We start from the raw sequence: 18969 nt of genomic DNA, 5'->3' as shown, positions 1-18969 counted from the left end.
AACCCTCTCCTGGCAGAAATGGACATTGCACTAATTTTGGATGCCAGCCGGCAAATATCCCTCTGTGCATCCCTCATGTTTAAAAGTGCGTCTTTTATATGCTCTACGTTCAGCAAAATAGTGTCCCTGTCTAGGGTATCTATATTTTCTGACAGGGAATCTGACCACGCAGCAGCAGCGCTGCACATCCAGGCTGAAGCTATAGCCGGTCTCAGTATCACACCTGTGTGTGTATATATAGATTTCAGGATAGCCTCCTGCTTTCTATCAGCAGATTCCTTCAGGGCGGCCGTATCCGGAGACGGTAGTGCCACCTTTTTTGACAAGCGTGTGAGCGCTTTATCCACCCTAGGGGATGTTTCCCAGCGTGACCTATCCTCTGGCGGGAAAGGGTACGCCATTAGTAACCTCTTAGAAATTACCATCTTTTTATCAGGGGAAGCCCACGCTTCTTCACACACTTCATTTAACTCTTCAGATGGAGGAAAAGCTACTGGTAGTTTTTTCTCTCCAAACATTATACCCTTTTTTGTGGTACCGGGGGTAACATCAGAAATGTGCAACACATTTTTTATTGCCTCAATCATGTAACGTGTGGCCCTACTGGAAGTTACATTAGTCTCTTCGTCGTCGACACTGGAGTCAGTATCCGTGTCGACATCTGTGTCAACCATCTGAGGTAGCGGGCGTTTTAGAGCCCCTGATGGTTTTTGAGACGCCTGGGCAGGCACAGGCTGAGAAGCCGGCTGTCCCACATTAGGTATGTCGTCAAACCTTTTATGTAAGGAGTCGACACTATCACGTAATTCCTTCCACAGCACCATCCACTCAGGTGTCGACCCCGCAGGGGGTAACATCACATTTACAGGCATCTGCTCCGCCTCCACATAAGCCTCCTCATCAAACAGGTCGACACAGCCGTACAGACACACCGCAAACACACAGGGAATGCTCTGACAGAGGACAGGACCCCACAAAGCCCTTTGGGGAGAAAGAGAGAGAGTATGCCAGCACACACCAGAGCGCTATATAACACTGGGATCCCACTATCAATGAGTGTTTTCCCTATAGCTGCTTTTTTATATATATTACATATATGTGTATGTATACTGCGCCTAAATTTAGTGCCCCCCCTCTCTTTTTTACCCTTCTGTAGTTTTCTCAGACTGCAGGGGAGAGCCAGGGAGCTTCCTTCCAGCGGAACTGTGAGGGAAAAATGGCGCCAGTGTGCTAAGGGAGAAGCCCCGCCCCCTTTTCGGCGGACTTTCTCCCGCTTTTTCTGTGATACTGGCAGGGGTAATTTTACATCTATATAGCCTCTGGGACTATAAATGATGTATATTTTGCCAGCCAAGGTGTTATCTATTGCCCTCAGGGCGCCCCCCCAGCGCCCTGCACCCTTCAGTGACCGAAGTAAGAGGTGTACATGAGGAGCAATGGCGCACAGCTGCAGTGCTGTGCGCTACCTTGGTGAAGACTGAAGTCTTCTGCCGCCAATTTTCCGGACCTTCTTCGTGCTTCTGGCTCTGTAAGGGGGACGGCGGCGCGGCTCCGGGAACGAACACCAAGGTCGGGTCCTGCGGTCGATCCCTCTGGAGCTAATGGTGTCCAGTAGCCTAAGAAGCCCAACCTACCACCTGTTAGGTAGGTTCGCTTCTTCTCCCCTTAGTCCCTCGCTGCAGTGAGTCTGTTGCCAGCAGATCTCACTGAAAATAAAAAACCTAAATATACTTTCTTTCTAGGTGCTCAGGAGAGCCCCTAGTGTGCATCCAGCTCGGCCAGGCACAAGAATCTAACTGAGGTCTGGAGGAGGGTCTTAGTGGGAGGAGCCAGTGCACACCAGTAGTCTAAAGCTTTCTTTGTAGTTGTGCCCAGTCTCCTGCGGAGCCGCTAATCCCCATGGTCCTTACGGAGTCCCCAGCATCCACTTAGGACGTTAGAGAAATTAAAAACATTTGACTTCAATGTATGCACTATTTTTGGTCACTATGACCATAATGTGCTTATTTACTCAACAGGACACTAATGAATGTACTGTACACATAAGGACCAAATAAAATCTATGAAACATAAGTTAAAAATAAATTTTTCAATTGCCTTTTTTTGGTTCATTTAATCTGATAAGCAAAACTAATTTTGAAAAGCTTATTCGGCCAGGACTACATAAATCCCAGTGGCCAGTACCACTTGAAAACGCATCCCAGCAACTGGAGAATGTCCCTTGGCTCTTTGTTCTCCTCATTTCTCCTGCAGCAGAGACAATCAAAGACCACTCTCCAGCGTGCCTGCCAGGAAGCCATAGCATAGGATCTGGCATCAGACATAGTACTCCGTGCCGTGCAGCATTATACCTGAAAGAGCCAGAACGTGGGAGTGCACCATAATTCCTGCTAAATGCTCTGGGGCAGAGGTGTATTCTCAGGGACTGCAGACTAGTGTCATTCTTTATTAGGGGAGAGCACTGGTTGGTGTAATTATTTTGTGGGGAAACAAGGAGGTAATAGTGTTACAGAGGCTCAGACCTGCAGAATTACTGGCATAGCAGAAACGAAGTATAGCCGGTGTAATATTCACTAAAACGGTGTTGGCCCTGAGCAGTTCTATTTTACATGCTGGTCATTTAGGTTGTATACCATAGTGTTCACTCTAGGAGTGAAAAGGGGCAGGGCGCCGGACTCCGGGGTCACATGTGCGCGCACGCGTCCGAAATGGGGGGCGGACACGCTAATTAGGGGGGCGTGACCATGCCTACGTCATTTTAGGGGCGGTGCGGCCCACAGACGCTACTATAGAGAGCGTCTGTGGCCGGCGACGTCACTGTTGGGGGCGTGCCCAGCACCTCCGTCGGTGCTGGGCTTCCCCCAGCCCTCTCCCAATGCGTGAATGGATGCCGCGCGCATGCGCACGGCATCTATACACGCCGGGAGGGCAGGGAGCGGGCGGCTGTTCTAGCAGGGCGCCGCAAAAGGGGCAGGGCGGGTTTTGCCTGCTAAAAAACGGGCAGGGCGCGGCGCCCTGCTAAAACAGCCTAGAGTGAACACTATACCATACAATGATTTCAGCAATTACTTTCTGGTCAATGTAAGGTAAATTCCGATACCTTCCAATCTTAACTTCAGCCCTAAGTAGTTTGTAAATTTTAAATTGTAAAATTATGGTCTCCAGACTTTCACAACTTTTAACAAGCCTTTATTACGCTATCTAGTGACCTTCCAAACCCATCCAGTCATACTTAATATGCAGTTAATAGGGCAAAAAAGACATTTTAAAAACAGGAATAATTTATCACAGTGGTTAAATAATGAACTTATGCAAAATTTATTTTAGGTGCAACACAGGGACACTACATGGAACTTTTTTTTTTTTATAGCAGCCATGAAAGTCGTGTGCACAGACTTAACCATAGGGTTCCCAGATTTTAACCATAGGGTTCCCAGATTCCCATTGCAAGTTCTGTTTAAGATCATTTTGCAGTTACCAACCGGGGGGGGGGGGGGGGGGGGGGGAATGGCCCTAGACCCTTGATTATACATACTCTACATGATGTTGTTCATGTGCACTAACAGAAGTAGTTTGTCACTGATCCCGATCAGGCTATTCACAGAATCATTTGGACTCATCCTTGCACATTAGTGTTGCAGACCAAATAAATCACCGGCTAGAGGCAGAGCCCTGGGAACTATAAATCAGGGCTCTGTCAGTTCTAGTGTGTCAATAAAGCTGATCTTAAAATGGCAGAAGAGAAGACGGGAAGTTGTAAGCAGGAGACCCTGTAAACCATCATCTTAATTTTCCGAAGGGCAGTAAGAGAATTGGAGGAACCCTGCGACAAAGGGCAGCATGGAGAAGCCCCTGTGGCCTATATGAAGATGCAACTTGTTACAAAAATATTGTTCGAAGTGACGGAACAGCTTTAAATGGCCCAATAGAAATAAGCAACGTTATATACATCATGTCCATATTATACAATAGGATCAAATAGATGTCACAGAAATAAAGCTTATACGTGAAAGAAAGGTAACTGTAGAAGTAAGAAAAACATTCCATGTCATTTATACTTAAAAGCAATGATATTTGCCTAAAAAAAACCCAAAAAAACAAAATTCTACTTCATTCTTTATAAAATACACAATACCCTTTGTTAAAAAATGCAACCAGACAAAAGTTAAAAAATCTTCATGAGTTTTGTACCAAGAAACAAAGTGTAGTGCAAGTGTGCAACGTCCCACACACCTGGGAATGACATGTACATGTTTAATAATCCTATTTTCAAGTGGCAAATTACTGTAACTTGCTTACCTGATTGTCCACATATAAAGCAATTCAAATAAGTTAGAATGCTCACAAAATATGTGCAATATACCGTAACCTATACTTTGTATAGTCATTAATCAAAAAAGTAAAAAAAACAAAAACAAACAAACCCCTGAACACTTAATCCAGGTAGAACCTAATAAAAGAAAGCAATAACTGGTTATACACAGAAACCAAAAACATTGTGGACTTCAGAAATCTTTCAGTTCTTCACAGAAGACAGTCAAATAAATAATAAGGTGTCTAGGCAACTTAGAAGTTTACTTTGTGCATAACTGCCATTCTATATATTTTCCCATTCTTCTAGTGGAATTCAAGGGAACTAAATATTAATCCCCTAAAAAGATGGTTAACATGGGAATCTAATTTTTTTTTAAAAGGCAAGTGTTCTTGTTGACCAGATCTAATGCATAATAGCACACAATACAAAAAGCAAAATTAAAAACAGGCAAACAAAGCAAAAACTATGCAGAGCCATATACCGGAAAGCCTGACAAAGTTCATGGCATGCTCTTTTGCCAATATTACAGCTAGCCTTGCAAAAACAGGCTAGCTGCAGAACAATTTTAATCCTGCGACCAAGGTCAGTTCCATGGAGGTGAGTAACACACCTTCATTCAATATGGATGTTTTTTTTTTTGATGGAGGTCCATTAGATTACCATACATCAGAGAAGTGTGCTTGAAACTAATCCCAGCTGTCTACTAGCGATAAATAGTTGCTAGCTGGTAGACCAAAAGCATGCACTACTCTGGTGTGACTGATCAACGATACGCGCCCAAGGAAACCCCCGTTAAAACAAAAATCACCTTAGTTTGAGAATGGGACCAGCAGTTCATTGAACAATCATGAAGTCCAGAGTCTTATTTGAAAATACGGCCTAAAATGTCTATAAGTCACTAGGCTCAATATAAAGAGCAATGAACATTCCACCTTTTACACTTTACGGGAATTTTACATGTTCAATTTCATGATTTATGGCAATGAAAAACAAAACACTAAGTTCTCTCCTCCATATATGGCTGCTGACATAATGTGCCAGACTTAAGACTTCTTTTTCTCCCTGTATTTTCTTGAAATCAGAACCATTTTTGCAAGTGTCTAAGTGTTCTAGAAATGGGGACACTGCTGGATGCGGCCACTTCTTCGGAATAGTCTGACGCACTCAGGCCTCTGAAGCAAATGAAGGGAGGAAAATAAAAAGCTGAAATACAAGGTTCATCTGATAAGTTTTACATTAAGCATTATAAGCTGGACAATGTAAGAAAGTGGCTTTTTGGCTCACAAGAGTCTGAGTCTTGGTGTGCAAAACGAGTACTTGGCCATCCCACCATAGCATTCTCGCAGTGGGACTGTCAGGGAAGTCTTGACTGGGGAGTATTTGGTTTGTTTACCTATCAGGCGTAAATTTCCAGGCACTCAGTTCATTTTGGGCTTGTTCCAGTTTGTCTTTAGTCTGTTCCAGTTCACCTTTCATTTTGAGGAAAAACAAGTTGATGGCTGGGTCAACCATAGTAGTTCTCAGCTGGGCAACACTTGGCTGCTGGACTTGCTTGAGGTGTTGAATTTGGTTCTGCACAGAGGACCCAAAGGCACAATTACTAGCATGCTAGGACCGCAAAAACAGTACATATTTTGTTGTAGCAGAAAGTATTGAACGTAAGTAACATAAGACTTCACATTTCATAGTGTCCAGTTGGCAACCACAGTAAAATCATGTTTTCAAGGGACACAAGTGTGAATATCCATTTTAACATTTCCCAGTGATAAGTGAACTTAGAATTATTACCGGGAAACAAATTCATCTGTTTCGCAGTGCCAGGGCACATTAAGGATAGCTTTCCTAAATTACATACACAATGACATCTGCAAACATAAATCGCTTAGGCGAGATTTCTGAAACTTTCTAAAGTGGACAAGTGGAGGTGCTTCCCATAGCAACCACTCAGAATCTACTTATTTAATAGAACGCACTAGATAAAGGACAGGTAGAATGTGATAGGTTACTATGGCCAATACCTCTACTTGTCCTTTTTTGAAGGTTTCATAAATCTCCTCCTAATATTGGACTTTAGGACAGTTTTAAACTAGGTACAAACTGGCCGATGTATCAGGTATTCATTTGAATATATATCGTGGGTGCGTTAGTGGGTGTACACCCTCGATAGGTCTGTGAATTACTTTGATCATAGACCTATTGCATTGGCCCTGCAGCACAGTTGATATATCATGCTGTGCGCACGGGCGATTTGCAGACAGGCAGTACACTTGGTGCAGAGGCCACTGATGACTGACTGCACAAATGGGCGGGCACATGTAAATGCCTACCCAGTTGTGTTGTCAGGCACAGCACATCGGGCCAACGGTCGGTAAGTGTGTATGCAATTACCAATCATTAGATAGGTTGGAGTACAGGCCAGACACCTGATCAGTCGTCCTAGAGTGTACCCAGCTTAAGGCAGAAACGTTCTGCAAGTATAAGGCATTAATCAGTCATACCCATCATTCTTTAAGGCGGAACACAAGCACATGCAAATATTTAGACGTGTTCTAGAGCAATGGTTATTTTTTTGGCCTCATGGGGCACATACATTACAGGAGAATAGGGGCAATTCCTCATTCTCCTAATGCCTGGGTCGCTGAAAATCCAAAATGTTGGAAATCCTTGATTTGCCGAATATAACCAAAAAATTATCTGACTTCCCAGGCTGGGGTCTTATGTGGATCCCCTGACAGATCACGGATCGAAGTCCGCAGATCAGCACAAAGGGAATCAGGACGGATTTAGGACTTGCATAAGATCCAGCGATAATGCTGAATATAGTAAACCGTTATTCTTTATTGTACTTTTAAATGACAATACTGTCATGTACAAAGTAAATATTTCTGCAAAAGGAGTTTAAACAGGAGTAATAAACATGCTAAACATTAGGGTACATTAGTTGGTACAGGTTGAGTATCCCATATCCAAATATCCGCAATACGGAATATTCCGAAATACGGACTTTTTGAGTGAGAGTGAGATAGTGAAACTTTTGTTTTTTGATGGCTCAATGTACACAAACTTTGTTTAATACACAAAGTTATTAATAATACTGTATTAAATGACCTTAAGGCTGTGTGTATAAGGTGTATATGAAACATAAATGAATTGTGTGAATGTAGATACACTTTGTTTAATGCACAAAGTTATTAAAAATACTGCCTAAAATGACCCTCAGGCTGTGTGTATAAGGTGTATATGAAACATAAATGCATTCTGTGCTTAGATTTAGGTCCCATCACCATGATATCTCATTATGGTATGCAATTATTCCAAAATACGGAAAAATCCGATATCCAAAATACCTCTTGTCCCAAGCATTTTGGATAAGGGATACTCAACCTGTAGTACATATATTAGCAGAGGCATTCTGTGGGCTACTACCTAAGTTAAGAGGCCATGAGCTATAAGGTGAACTTAATGTACAGAAACAGACTGCACTCAGCGCACGCCGTCATACCTGTGAAAGTCTTCAACACATACTAAAGTCAGCTCGGGCCATTATACTGACATTTGCATATATGCACGCGGTTTACATTCTATGCGTTATATTTTATGTAAAATCATTCCTATTATTTTTTTAGCATTTTATTGCAAGCAGCATATATTACTGATCATTTCCCCAAGTACAACAGCAGACCATAACAGGAAAGGCGATACGGTAATCCCTTCTACATGCACAAACACACCACCCAAACTTGTCATATTAACATAGAATTTAAATTTTGAAGGAATCTCCACTTTAAGCTATGAAGTATTTATATAATTGAACTACATAACCCTATATTTCTATGGTGGGGAATTGAATTGCTTTGTTGGCCCCAAACTTAATGGGCGCCCATTGGAGCAATTAAATTGTCATCTACCCCGGTCAGGCGCAAATGCTACACGTGCACATCCGTTAGTAACGAGATTACCCAATTTTTCACACATTCCATCTTGCACCTTGTGAGGCTTAGAACTGAAATGCACCCCCCGCAGCTATTCACACCCAATGGAGAAAACAGAATTGCTCCGTTCAGCATCATAGTGTCAGACGCAGGGTGAAACAATTGAATTACCCCTTAAGAGTTTTAAATCCCTCAGTCGGTAAGTTTCTAATTATTTAACAATTCATGAAAAATGGACATTTATAAACACAGTCACAAAACTAATCAAAAAGGGCCACTTATTGTAGCATCTATAATAGGAATTAGGTTGTTAATGATAACATAGTTCAAACCTGGATCTGTTTATAGAACAGTCTTTAAAAGTGAAAACTGTATGCAGAAGGGCTTGGTGCTTCCACATTGCATATGTATATCACCTCATTTACGGTTGCCTTGGGCTAGCTATATTAAAAAGGATATTTATATATTTAGTGTACTTAACAGTTTGAATTAGGAATGTAGAAAACATGGAAAGTTTCTCACTAACCGTGCATTCCTGCATCTCCTGCTCTTTCGTAGCCAATCTCATTACTAGTATGTTCTCCCGTCGAGCAGACTCCTGCTGTTGCTGCTTTAGCTTTTCTTCAGATTCCCGAAGTCCAGTCACATCATTAGCTGAAGACAGATACCAAATATTACACCAGAGAAATCATGGTTTTATGAAAAGTAAGAAAGTACCAGTCAAACAAGATTGGAAAAGTGTAAAGACTATGAGCACATAACATTCTTGTAAGAAATAATGTGTAGAACTCTGGCATTTGCATTTCCTAACTGGTCATACAGCATTGCCAACAGTGACTCCACACATGGGTAGCAGACAATGGGGGAGATCCAACTGACTTTTCAAACATTTGAGAGTCTGTTTTTTCCTATCTAATAGACAGGAGGAAACCGATACCCAGCCGACTTTTCAAACATTTGAATTCCACCCTTTATTGGGTATATGGGATATGTTGGACAACACCCTGTGATATTAATCGAGGACACCGAGCGCATGGAAATCTGGAGCTGTTAATTGTGCCTTTGCTCGCTTGTAAGTCCTTTCCAGAGGATGGAGATTTACCGGCCGCGGACCTTACCATCCATTGAGCGCCGGTATGCGGACCCGTAAGCGCTGACGGGTGCACACATCCCCAGTGCTGCTCAAGCCGACTGCTTCGACAATAGAGCGGCACTGAATACCCACGACTGCAATACAGGGACCTACATGTGAATGGAATCCAGTGGGACTGTGTGTGCCGGTGAGCATTTTGTTAAAGAACATTATACGGGGCTGATTGAGCGATCAAGCCCCAACTCCACACTAATAAAACTTGCACCATAGAGGAGTTCACCACAACTGCTACTTTGCGTCTATACAATACCCTCAAGTTTAGCATTATTACAATATGCTTGGAATATTAATTTAAGATTTAAACCAGCAACCAATTACGACCACATTGGTGTTGAGACTGACTGTATAAAATCTGAGAGTCCTCGTCCGGCGAACTGGTAAACTTCATCAACCAATGCATTTTGATTATTGTTATGGTGCAAACGGCACATCTAATTTGTGACTATAAGCCCAAAACTTCCACTTCTATAATTATACCGCTAATGCATATCAGTGATCGCAAAATACTCGTTATAACGCGTTTTTACGCATTACAGGCATTTTGAGAACCAGTTTTTTTTTTTTTTTAAATGAGCGGGGCCTCCAGGACCCACCGTGCTACAATTCAAGTCAGCTCAGCATCTGTGTGACTGAGAACGTCGGGAAGGTGGGGTGAGAGTTAGCAGGTTTGACCCAGAGGGCGGCGGCCAGCGACATCAGAAGCAGAGCTGTGCTGGGAGGGCAGGACGCCCCATCAGACGCGTATGGCGCCAAGCTCTAAGGCGATCGTCACGGTCTGCATCACCAGATATACTGTATACCTCTCGCCGCAGCCTGAAGCCTATTGCTGCCGCTGCCCGCTTGCCTGCGCTTCACGTCCGCAGCTGCAACCTCCCAGCCCATGATGATCCGGATCTCCTGTGACTGATGCTATTATAACAGATACGGGAAGGTCTGTTCCTTTGCATACTGTAGCTGCCAGGTCCCCCGGCCTGCACAATCGGTGTGTGTGTCAGTGTGCCCCAGGTCCCTGTAAAATGTGTGTGTATATGTGTGCCCCTGATCCCTGTACAGTGTGTGTCAGTATCCCCTCTTAGTCTCCTCTTTCCAGTGTAAACATGCCTAGCCCTGCAAATCTTTCCTCGTATTCCAGCGTCCCCATGCTCTTAGTTAGTTTGGTCGCCCGCCTCTGTACCTTTTCTAGCTCCAGGATATCCTTTTTGTAGTACGGTGCCCAAATTGTGCACAGTATTCAAGATGTGGTGGCCTCACTAGTGATTTATATAATGGGTATAACACTCTCGCGCCTTGCATCAATTCCCCGCTTTATGCATGCTAATACCTGATTAGCCTTCTTTGCTGCAATCCTACTTTCGGTATTACTGCTTAGTTTGCTATGTGAACACCTAAATCTTTTTCCAGTACAGACTCCCCTAATATTACCCCAATTAGTATGTAGGTTTTATTTTTGTTCTTGCCACCAAAGTGCATTACCTTACACTTGTCTGTATTGAAGCTCATTCTCCATTTTGCTGCCCATGCTTCTAGTTTGACTAAGTCGTTCTGAAGAGACTCTGCATTCCCCTCCATATTTATAACCTTACGCAATTTGGTATCGTCTGCAAAAATTGACACCATGCTCTCTAGATCTACTGTTAGATCATTAATGAAAATGTTGAATAATAGTGGCCCAAGTACAGACCCTTGTGGCACACCACTTAGCACTTCAGTGCAATTTGAAAAAGTTCCATTTACCACAACGTGCTGCTCCCTATTATCTAACAAATTCCTGACCCAAGTGCATATTGTGCTCCCTAGCCCTATTTCTTGTAACTTATAGATAAGTATCATGTGTGGTACGGTGTCAAAAGCTTTAGCAAAGTCTTAGAAGATTACATCCACCTTATTACCCTGATCAAAGTTCGCACTGTTTCAAAAAAGCCAAGTAAGTTTGTTTGACATGCTCTATCCTTCACAAATCCAATGTTGGTTCCTATTAATGACCTTATTGGCTTCAAGGAAATTCTGCATACTGTCCAATAGAATACCTTCCAGTACTTTCCCCACACTAGATGCAAGACTAACTGGTCTATAATTACCCGGTTCATCTTTACTTCCCTTTTTGAATATTTGCACTACTTCCGCTATACGCCAGTCTTTGGGAACCATACCTAATATAACTGAATCATTGAAGGTCAAAAATAGAGGTCTTGCTAGTTCAGCGTGAAGTTTCATGAGAACCCTTGGGTGAATTCCATTGGGACCTGGAGACTTCTTAATCTTTACATTTTTTAATCGGTCACAGACTACCTCCTCACTTAAATAAGCACTTAGCAGTGGGACATTATCTTTGTTGAGATTGTGTTTTAATCCCTGCATCTGGTCCTCTTCTAAATACAGACGAGAAAAACTCATTTAGTTTGTCTGCTATGCCATTATCGCTTTTGATTAAGACTCCCCGCTTGTCCTTTAAAGGGCCTATACTATCCTTCTTTAATCTTTTGCTGTTGATATATTTAAAACAAAATTTGGAATTTGAGTTGCTTTCCTTCGCTACTAGTTTTTCAGTTTCTACTTTAGCTGCTCTTATTTCTTTTTTGCATATTTTGTTACAATCCTTATAGTGTTGAAATGACTCAGCATTCCAGTCAGATTTGTATTTTTTTTTTAATGCTTGCCCTTTTTTGCCCAGTAGTTCCTTTATCTTTTTGTTCAGCCACATTGGTTTGGAATTTTTACTCCTTTGTTTGCTGCCCATGGGAATAAATTTGCAAGTTTTTTCAACTAGCAGTGATTTTAATACCTCCCATTTCGCCGTAGTATTTTTTCCTTGAAACAAAATTTTCCATTCAATGTCCCTTAAAGCTTCCCTCATATCAAAGTTGGCTTTGCTAAAGTTTAGAGTCCTGGTTGAGCCAGTATAGGTCTGCTTATGAAAAACGATATTGAATGTGACCATATTGTCGTCGCCGTTTCTCATGGGCTCCCCTACTATAATATTTGATATCAATTCCCCATTGTTAATACCAGGTCTAAGATTGCATTGTACCTAGTTGGTTCCTCGATTAGTTGAACTAAGTAGTTATCATTTAGTGTGTTAAACATATTACCCCTAGCAGTATCACATGAATCGTTTTTCCAATTTATCTCTGGATAGTTAAAATCTCCCATCACTATTACGTCTCCTACTCGTGCTGCTTTTTCAATTTGTTTCAATAACATTTCCTCATTAGACATATTAATACCAGGCGTCTTGTAGAATAGCCCCAATACTATCTTTGCTCCCTTTCGCCCGCATGCAATTTCTATCCACAACGTCTCAACAGTATTTACAGTTCACTCTTGAATATCTTCCCGTATATCAGGTTTTAAAAACGGCTTTACGTAAAGACATACCCCTCCACCCCGTTTATTTAATCTGTCCCTTCTGAACAGCGTATAACCCTCTAGATTGACTGTCCAATCATAAGATTCGTCCCACCAAGTTTCAGTAATGCCTATAATATCGTACTGTTTGCTTGCTGCAAGGATTTCTAGTTTCCCTTTTTACCTGTAAGGCTTCTAGCGTTTACATACATACAATTAAGATAAGTATTTCCCCTTGTGCTAGGGACATCATTTTCTACATGCAGCAATGATGACCCATAATCGTCGTTAGTTAGTGTTTTGGTAATACCTTTGGTAATAACAATGTTGATACCCTTGCCGGCTGCTCTTTCCCTCAACCCCTCTCCACCCCCTATTTCATTCACTACCTCCATCCCCACTATTCTCACTACAAGTAGGACCCCAATTTTTTAAAGTGAAGGGACCCAGGGTCCCTGGGAACCCCCCCCCCCCGCTAATAAGCAGAAAATCCTTTTAATATGTGTATTTTATGTGTGATTGCATTGTCTTTAATGTATATTTATACATTGTAATTGTTTATGCACTATTAAGCATTACCTAATTGTAGTTCATTATCACGGAGTTAGTATTTTAGACCTCACCAAACCCTAAAATGTGATACATCTGGTTTCATATTACAAACAGATTTTAATTTGACATTTCCTCAACAAAAAAATTATATAGTGGTGATGAATGAAATATACACTTCACGCTTCAGCTGCATGTAGAGCCACAGTTAGCAGAATTTACTTTTCTGCGTACGAGATTAATAGTTTACATTTTATTTCAAGAATCTCTCACCTTTTTCAGTGAATTGTTCATGCATCGTTCTCTTAAGGCCCCCCCTGAGAATCCCAATGGTGTAAACTCGACTTGAACATTACAAAAAATAAGAATTTACTTACCGATAATTCTATTTCTCATAGTCCGTAGTGGATGCTGGGGACTCCGAAAGGACCATGGGGAATAGCGGCTCCGCAGGAGACTGGGCACAAAAGTAAAAGCTTTAGGACTACCTGGTGTGCACTAGCTCCTCCCCCTATGACCCTCCTCCAAGCCTCAGTTAGGATACTGTGCCCGGACGAGCGTACACAATAAGGAAGGATTTTGAATCCCGGGTAAGACTCATACCAGCCACACCAATCACACCGTACAACTTGTGATTTGAACCCAGTTAACAGCATGATAACAGAGGAGCCTCTGAAAAGATGGCTCACAACAATAATAACCCGATTTTTGTAACAATAACTATGTACAAGTATTGCAGACAATCCGCACTTGGGATGGGCGCCCAGCATCCACTACGGACTATGAGAAATAGAATTATCGGTAAGTAAATTCTTATTTTCTCTAACGTCCTAGTGGATGCTGGGGACTCCGAAAGGACCATGGGGATTATACCAAAGCTCCCAAACGGGCGGGAGAGTGCGGATGACTCTGCAGCACCGAATGAGAGAACTCCAGGTCCTCCTCAGCCAGGGTATCAAATTTGTAGAATTTTGCAAACGTATTTGCCCCTGACCAAGTAGCTGCTCGGCAAAGTTGTAAAGCCGAGACCCCTCGGGCAGCCGCCCAAGATGAGCCCACTTTCCGTGTGGAATGGGCTTTTACAGATTTTGGCTGTGGCAGGCCTGCCACAGAATGTGCAAGCTGAATTGTACTACAAATCCAACGAGCAATCGTCTGCTTAGAAGCAGGGGCACCCAGCTTGTTGGGTGCATACAGGATAAACAGCGAGTCAGATTTTCTGACTCCAGCCGTCCTGGAAACATATTTTCAGGGCCCTGACTACGTCCAGCAACTTGGAATCCTCCAAGTCCCTAGTAGCCGCAGGCACCACAATAGGCTGGTTTAAGTGAAATGCTGAAACCACCTTAGGGAGAAATTGAGGACGAGTCCTCAATTCTGCCCTGTCCGTATGAAAAATTAGGTAAGGGCTTTTATAGGATAAAGCCGCCAATTCTGATACACGCCTGGCTGAAGCCAGGGCTAACAGCATTACCACTTTCCATGTGAGATATTTTAAGTCCACAGTGGTGAGTGGTTCAAACCAATGTGATTTTAGGAATCCCAAAACTACATTGAGATCCCAAGGTGCCACTGGAGGCACAAAAGGAGGCTGTATATGCAGTACCCCCTTGACAAACGTCTGAACTTCAGGAACTGAAGCTAGTTCTTTTTGGAAGAATATCGACAGGGCCGAAATTTGAACCTTAATGGACCCTAATTTGAGGCCCATAGACAGTCCTGTTTGCAGGAAATGCAGGAATCGACCCAGTTGAAATTCCTCTGTAGGGGCCTTCCTGGCCTCACACCACGCAACATATTTACGCCAAATACGGTGATAATGTTGCACAGTTACATCCTTCCTGGCTTTGATCAGGGTAGGGATAACTTCATCCGGAATGCCTTTTTCCTTCAGGATCCGGCGTTCAACCGCCATGCCGTCAAACGCAGCCGCGGTAAGTCTTGGAACAGACATGGTCCCTGCTGGAGCAGGTCCTTTCTTAGAGGTAGAGGCCACGGGTCTTCCGTGAGCATCTCTTGAATTTCCGGGTACCAAGTCCTTCTTGGCTAATCCGGAGCCACGAGTATAGTCTTTACACCTCTCCTTCTTATGATTCTCAGTACCTTGGGTATGAGAGGCAGAGGAGGGAACACATATACTGACTGGTACACCCACGGTGTTACCAGAGCGTCCACAGCTATTGCCTGACGGTCCCTTGACCTGGCGCAATATCTGTCCAGTTTTTTGTTGAGGCGGGACGCCATCATGTCCACCTTTGGTTTTTCCCAACGGTTCACATTCATGTGGAAGACTTCTGGGTGAAGTCCCCACTCCCCCGGGTGAAGATCGTGTCTGCTGAGGAAGTCTGCTTCCCAGTTGTCCACTCCCGGAATGAACACTGCTGACAGTGCTATCACATGATTTTCCGCCCAGCGAAGAATCCTTGCAACTTCAGTCATTGCCCTCCTGCTTCTTGTGCCGCCCTGTCTGTTTACGTGGGCGACTGCCGTGATGTTGTCCGACTGGATCAACACCGGCTGACCCTGAAGCAGAGGCCTTGCCTGACTTAGGGCATTGTAAATGGCCCTTAGTTCCAGGATATTTATGTGAAGTGACGTTTCCATGCTTGACCACAAGCCCTGGAAATTTTTTCCCTGTGTGACTGCTCCCCAGCCTCTCAGGCTGGCATCCGTGGTCACCAGGACCCAATCCTGAATGCCGAATCTGCGGCCCTCTAGGAGATGGGCACTCTGTAACCACCACAGGAGAGACACCCTTGTCCTTGGAGACAGGGTTATCCGCTGATGCATTTGAAGATGCGATCCGGACCATTTGTCCAGCAGATCCCACTGAAAAGTTCTTGCGTGGAATCTGCCGAATGGAATCGCTTCGTAAGAAGCCACCATCTTTCCCAGGACCCTTGTGCATTGATGCACTGACACTTGGCCTGGTCTTAGGAGGTTCCTGACTAGGTCGGATAACTCCCTGGCTTTCTCCTCCGGGAGAAACACCTTTTTCTGTACTGTGTCCAGAATCATCCCTAGGAACAGCAGACGTGTCGTCGGAATCAGCTGCGATTTTGGAATATTTAGAATCCATCCGTGCTGTCGTAGTACTACTTGAGATAGTGCTACTCCGACCTCTAACTGTTCTCTGGACCTTGCCCTTATCAGGAGATCGTCCAAGTAAGGGATAATTAAGACGCCTTTTCTTCGAAGAAGAATCATCATTTCGGCCATTACCTTGGTAAAGACCCGGGGTGCCGTGGACAATCCAAACGGCAGCGTCTGAAACTGATAGTGACAGTTCTGTACCACAAACCTGAGGTACCCTTGGTGAGAAGGGCAAATTGGGACATGGAGGTAAGCATCTTTGATGTCCAGCGACACCATATAGTCCCCTTCTTCCAGGTTCGCTATCATTGCTCTGAGTGACTCCATCTTGAACTTGAACCTTTTTATGTAAGTGTTCAAGGATTTCAGATTTAAAATGGGTCTCACCGAGCCGTCCGGCTTCGGTACCACAAACAGCGTGGAATAATACCCCTTTCCCTGTTGTAGGAGGGGTACCTTGATTATCACCTGCTGGGAATACAGCTTGTGAATGGCTTCCAATACTGCCTCCCTGTCGGGGGGAGACGTTGGTAAAGCAGACTTCAGGAACCGGCGAGGGGGAGACGTCTCGAATTCCAATTTGTACCCCTGAGATACTACCTGCAGGATCCAGGGGTCCACTTGCGAGTGAGCCCACTGCGCGCTGAAATTCTTGAGACGGGCCCCCACCGTGCCCGAGTCCGCTTGTAAGGCCCCAGCGTCATGCTGAGGACTTGGCCGAAGCGGGGGAGGGCTTCTGTTCGTGGGAAGAGGCTGTCTGCTGCAGTCTTTTTCCCCTTCCTCTGCCCCGGGGCAGATATGAGTGGCCTTTTGCCCGCTTGCCCTTATGGGGACGAAAGGACTGAGCCTGAAAAGACGGTATCTTTTTCTGCTGAGAGGTGACCTGGGGTAAAAAGGTGGATTTCCCAGCCGTTGCCGTGGCCACCAGGTCCGATAGACCGACCCCAAATAACTCCTCCCCTTTATACGGCAATACTTCCATATGCCGTTTGGAATCCGCATCACCTGACCACTGTCGCGTCCATAACCCTCTTCTGGCAGAAATGGACATCGCACTTACTCTTGATGCCAGAGTGCAAATATCCCTCTGTGCATCTCGCATATATAGAAATGCATCCTTTAAATACTCTATAGTCAATAATATATTGTCCCTGTCCAGGGAATCAATATTTTCAGTCAGGGAATCCGACCAAGCCACCCCAGCACTGCACATCCAGGCTGAGGCGATTGCTGGTCGCAGTATAATACCAGTATGTGTGTATATACTTTTTAGGATATTTTCCAGCTTCCTATCAGCTGGTTCCTTGAGGGCGACCGTATCAGGAGACGGTAACGCCACTTGTTTTGATAAGCGTGTGAGCGCCTTATCTACCCTAGGGGGTGTTTCCCAACGTGCCCTAACCTCTGGCGGGAAAGGGTATAATGCCAATAATTTTTTTAGAAATTAGCAGTTTTTTATCGGGGGAAACCCACGCTTCATCACACACCTCCTTTAATTCATCTGATTCAGGAAAAACTACGGGTAGTTTTTTCACACCCCACATAATACCCTTTTTTGTGGTACTTGTAGTATCAGAAATGTTCAAAACCTCCTTCATTGCCGTGATCATGTAACGTGTGGCCCTACTGGAAAATACGTTTGTTTCCTCACCGTCGACACTGGAGTCAGTGTCCGTGTCTGGGTCTGTGTCGACCACCTGAGGTAACGGGCGCTTTAGAGCCCCTGACGGTGTTTGAGACGCCTGTACAGGTATTAACCGATTTGCCGGCTGTCTCATGTCGTCAACAGTCTTTTGTAAAGTGCTGACACTATCACGTAATTCTTTCCATAAGACCATCCAGTCAGGTGTCGACTCCCTAGGGGGTGACATCACTAACACAGGCAATTGCTCCGCCTCCACACCATTTTCCTCCTCATACATGTCGACACAACGTACCGACACACAGCACACACACAGGGAATGCTCTGACAGAGGACAGGACCCCACTAGCCCTTTGGGGAGACAGAGGGAGAGTTTGCCAGCACACACCAGAGCGCTATATTTATATATATATATATATATATATATATATATATTTATATATAGGGATAACCTTATATAAGTGTTTTTACCTGATATAGCTGCAATATATATTTATCTGCCAATTTAGTGCCCCCCATCTCTTGTTTTACCCTGTTTCTGTAGTTCAGGACTGCAGGGGAGAGTCAGGGAGCCTTCCTCCAACGGAGCTGTGAGGAAAAAATGGCGCCAGTGTGCTGATAGGCTCCGCCCCCTTTTCGGCGGCCTTTCTCCCGCTTTTTTATGGAAAAATTGGCAGGGGTTAAATGCATCCATATAGCCCAGGAGCTATATGTGATGTATTTTTTGCCAAAAAAGGTGTTTTTATTGCGTCTCAGGGCGCCCCCCCCCAGCGCCCTGCACCCTCAGTGATCGGAGTGTGAAGTGTGCTGAGAGCAATGGCGCACAGCTGCGGTGCTGTGCGCTACCTTATTGAAGACAGGACGTCTTCTGCCGCCGATTTTCCGGACCTCTTCAGTCTTCTGGCTCTGTAAGGGGGACGGCGGCGCGGCTCTGGGACCC

The 18969-nt window shown here is 44.2% G+C and overlaps 1 protein-coding gene across 4 annotated transcripts in view; it reads right to left on the bottom strand.

Moving 5' to 3' along the window:
* Nucleotides 1-18969, bottom strand: part of WTAP (WT1 associated protein) — a 183310-nt gene that overhangs the window by 18084 nt on the left and 146257 nt on the right. For all 4 annotated transcript variants that reach the window (XM_063917824.1, XM_063917825.1, XM_063917826.1 and 1 more), the window contains exons 5-6: nt 8774-8901; nt 5709-5887 (exon numbers count right to left, since the gene is read on the bottom strand). In XM_063917824.1, the coding sequence (XP_063773894.1) occupies nt 5709-5887; nt 8774-8901 (307 nt within the window). The remainder of the gene's footprint in view (nt 1-5708; nt 5888-8773; nt 8902-18969) is intronic.

The sequence above is a fragment of the Pseudophryne corroboree genome, chromosome 4, assembly GCF_028390025.1.
Source record: "Pseudophryne corroboree isolate aPseCor3 chromosome 4, aPseCor3.hap2, whole genome shotgun sequence".
Taxonomy (NCBI): Eukaryota; Metazoa; Chordata; class Amphibia; order Anura; family Myobatrachidae; genus Pseudophryne; species Pseudophryne corroboree.
This window is presented reverse-complemented; position numbering and strand designations above follow the sequence as displayed.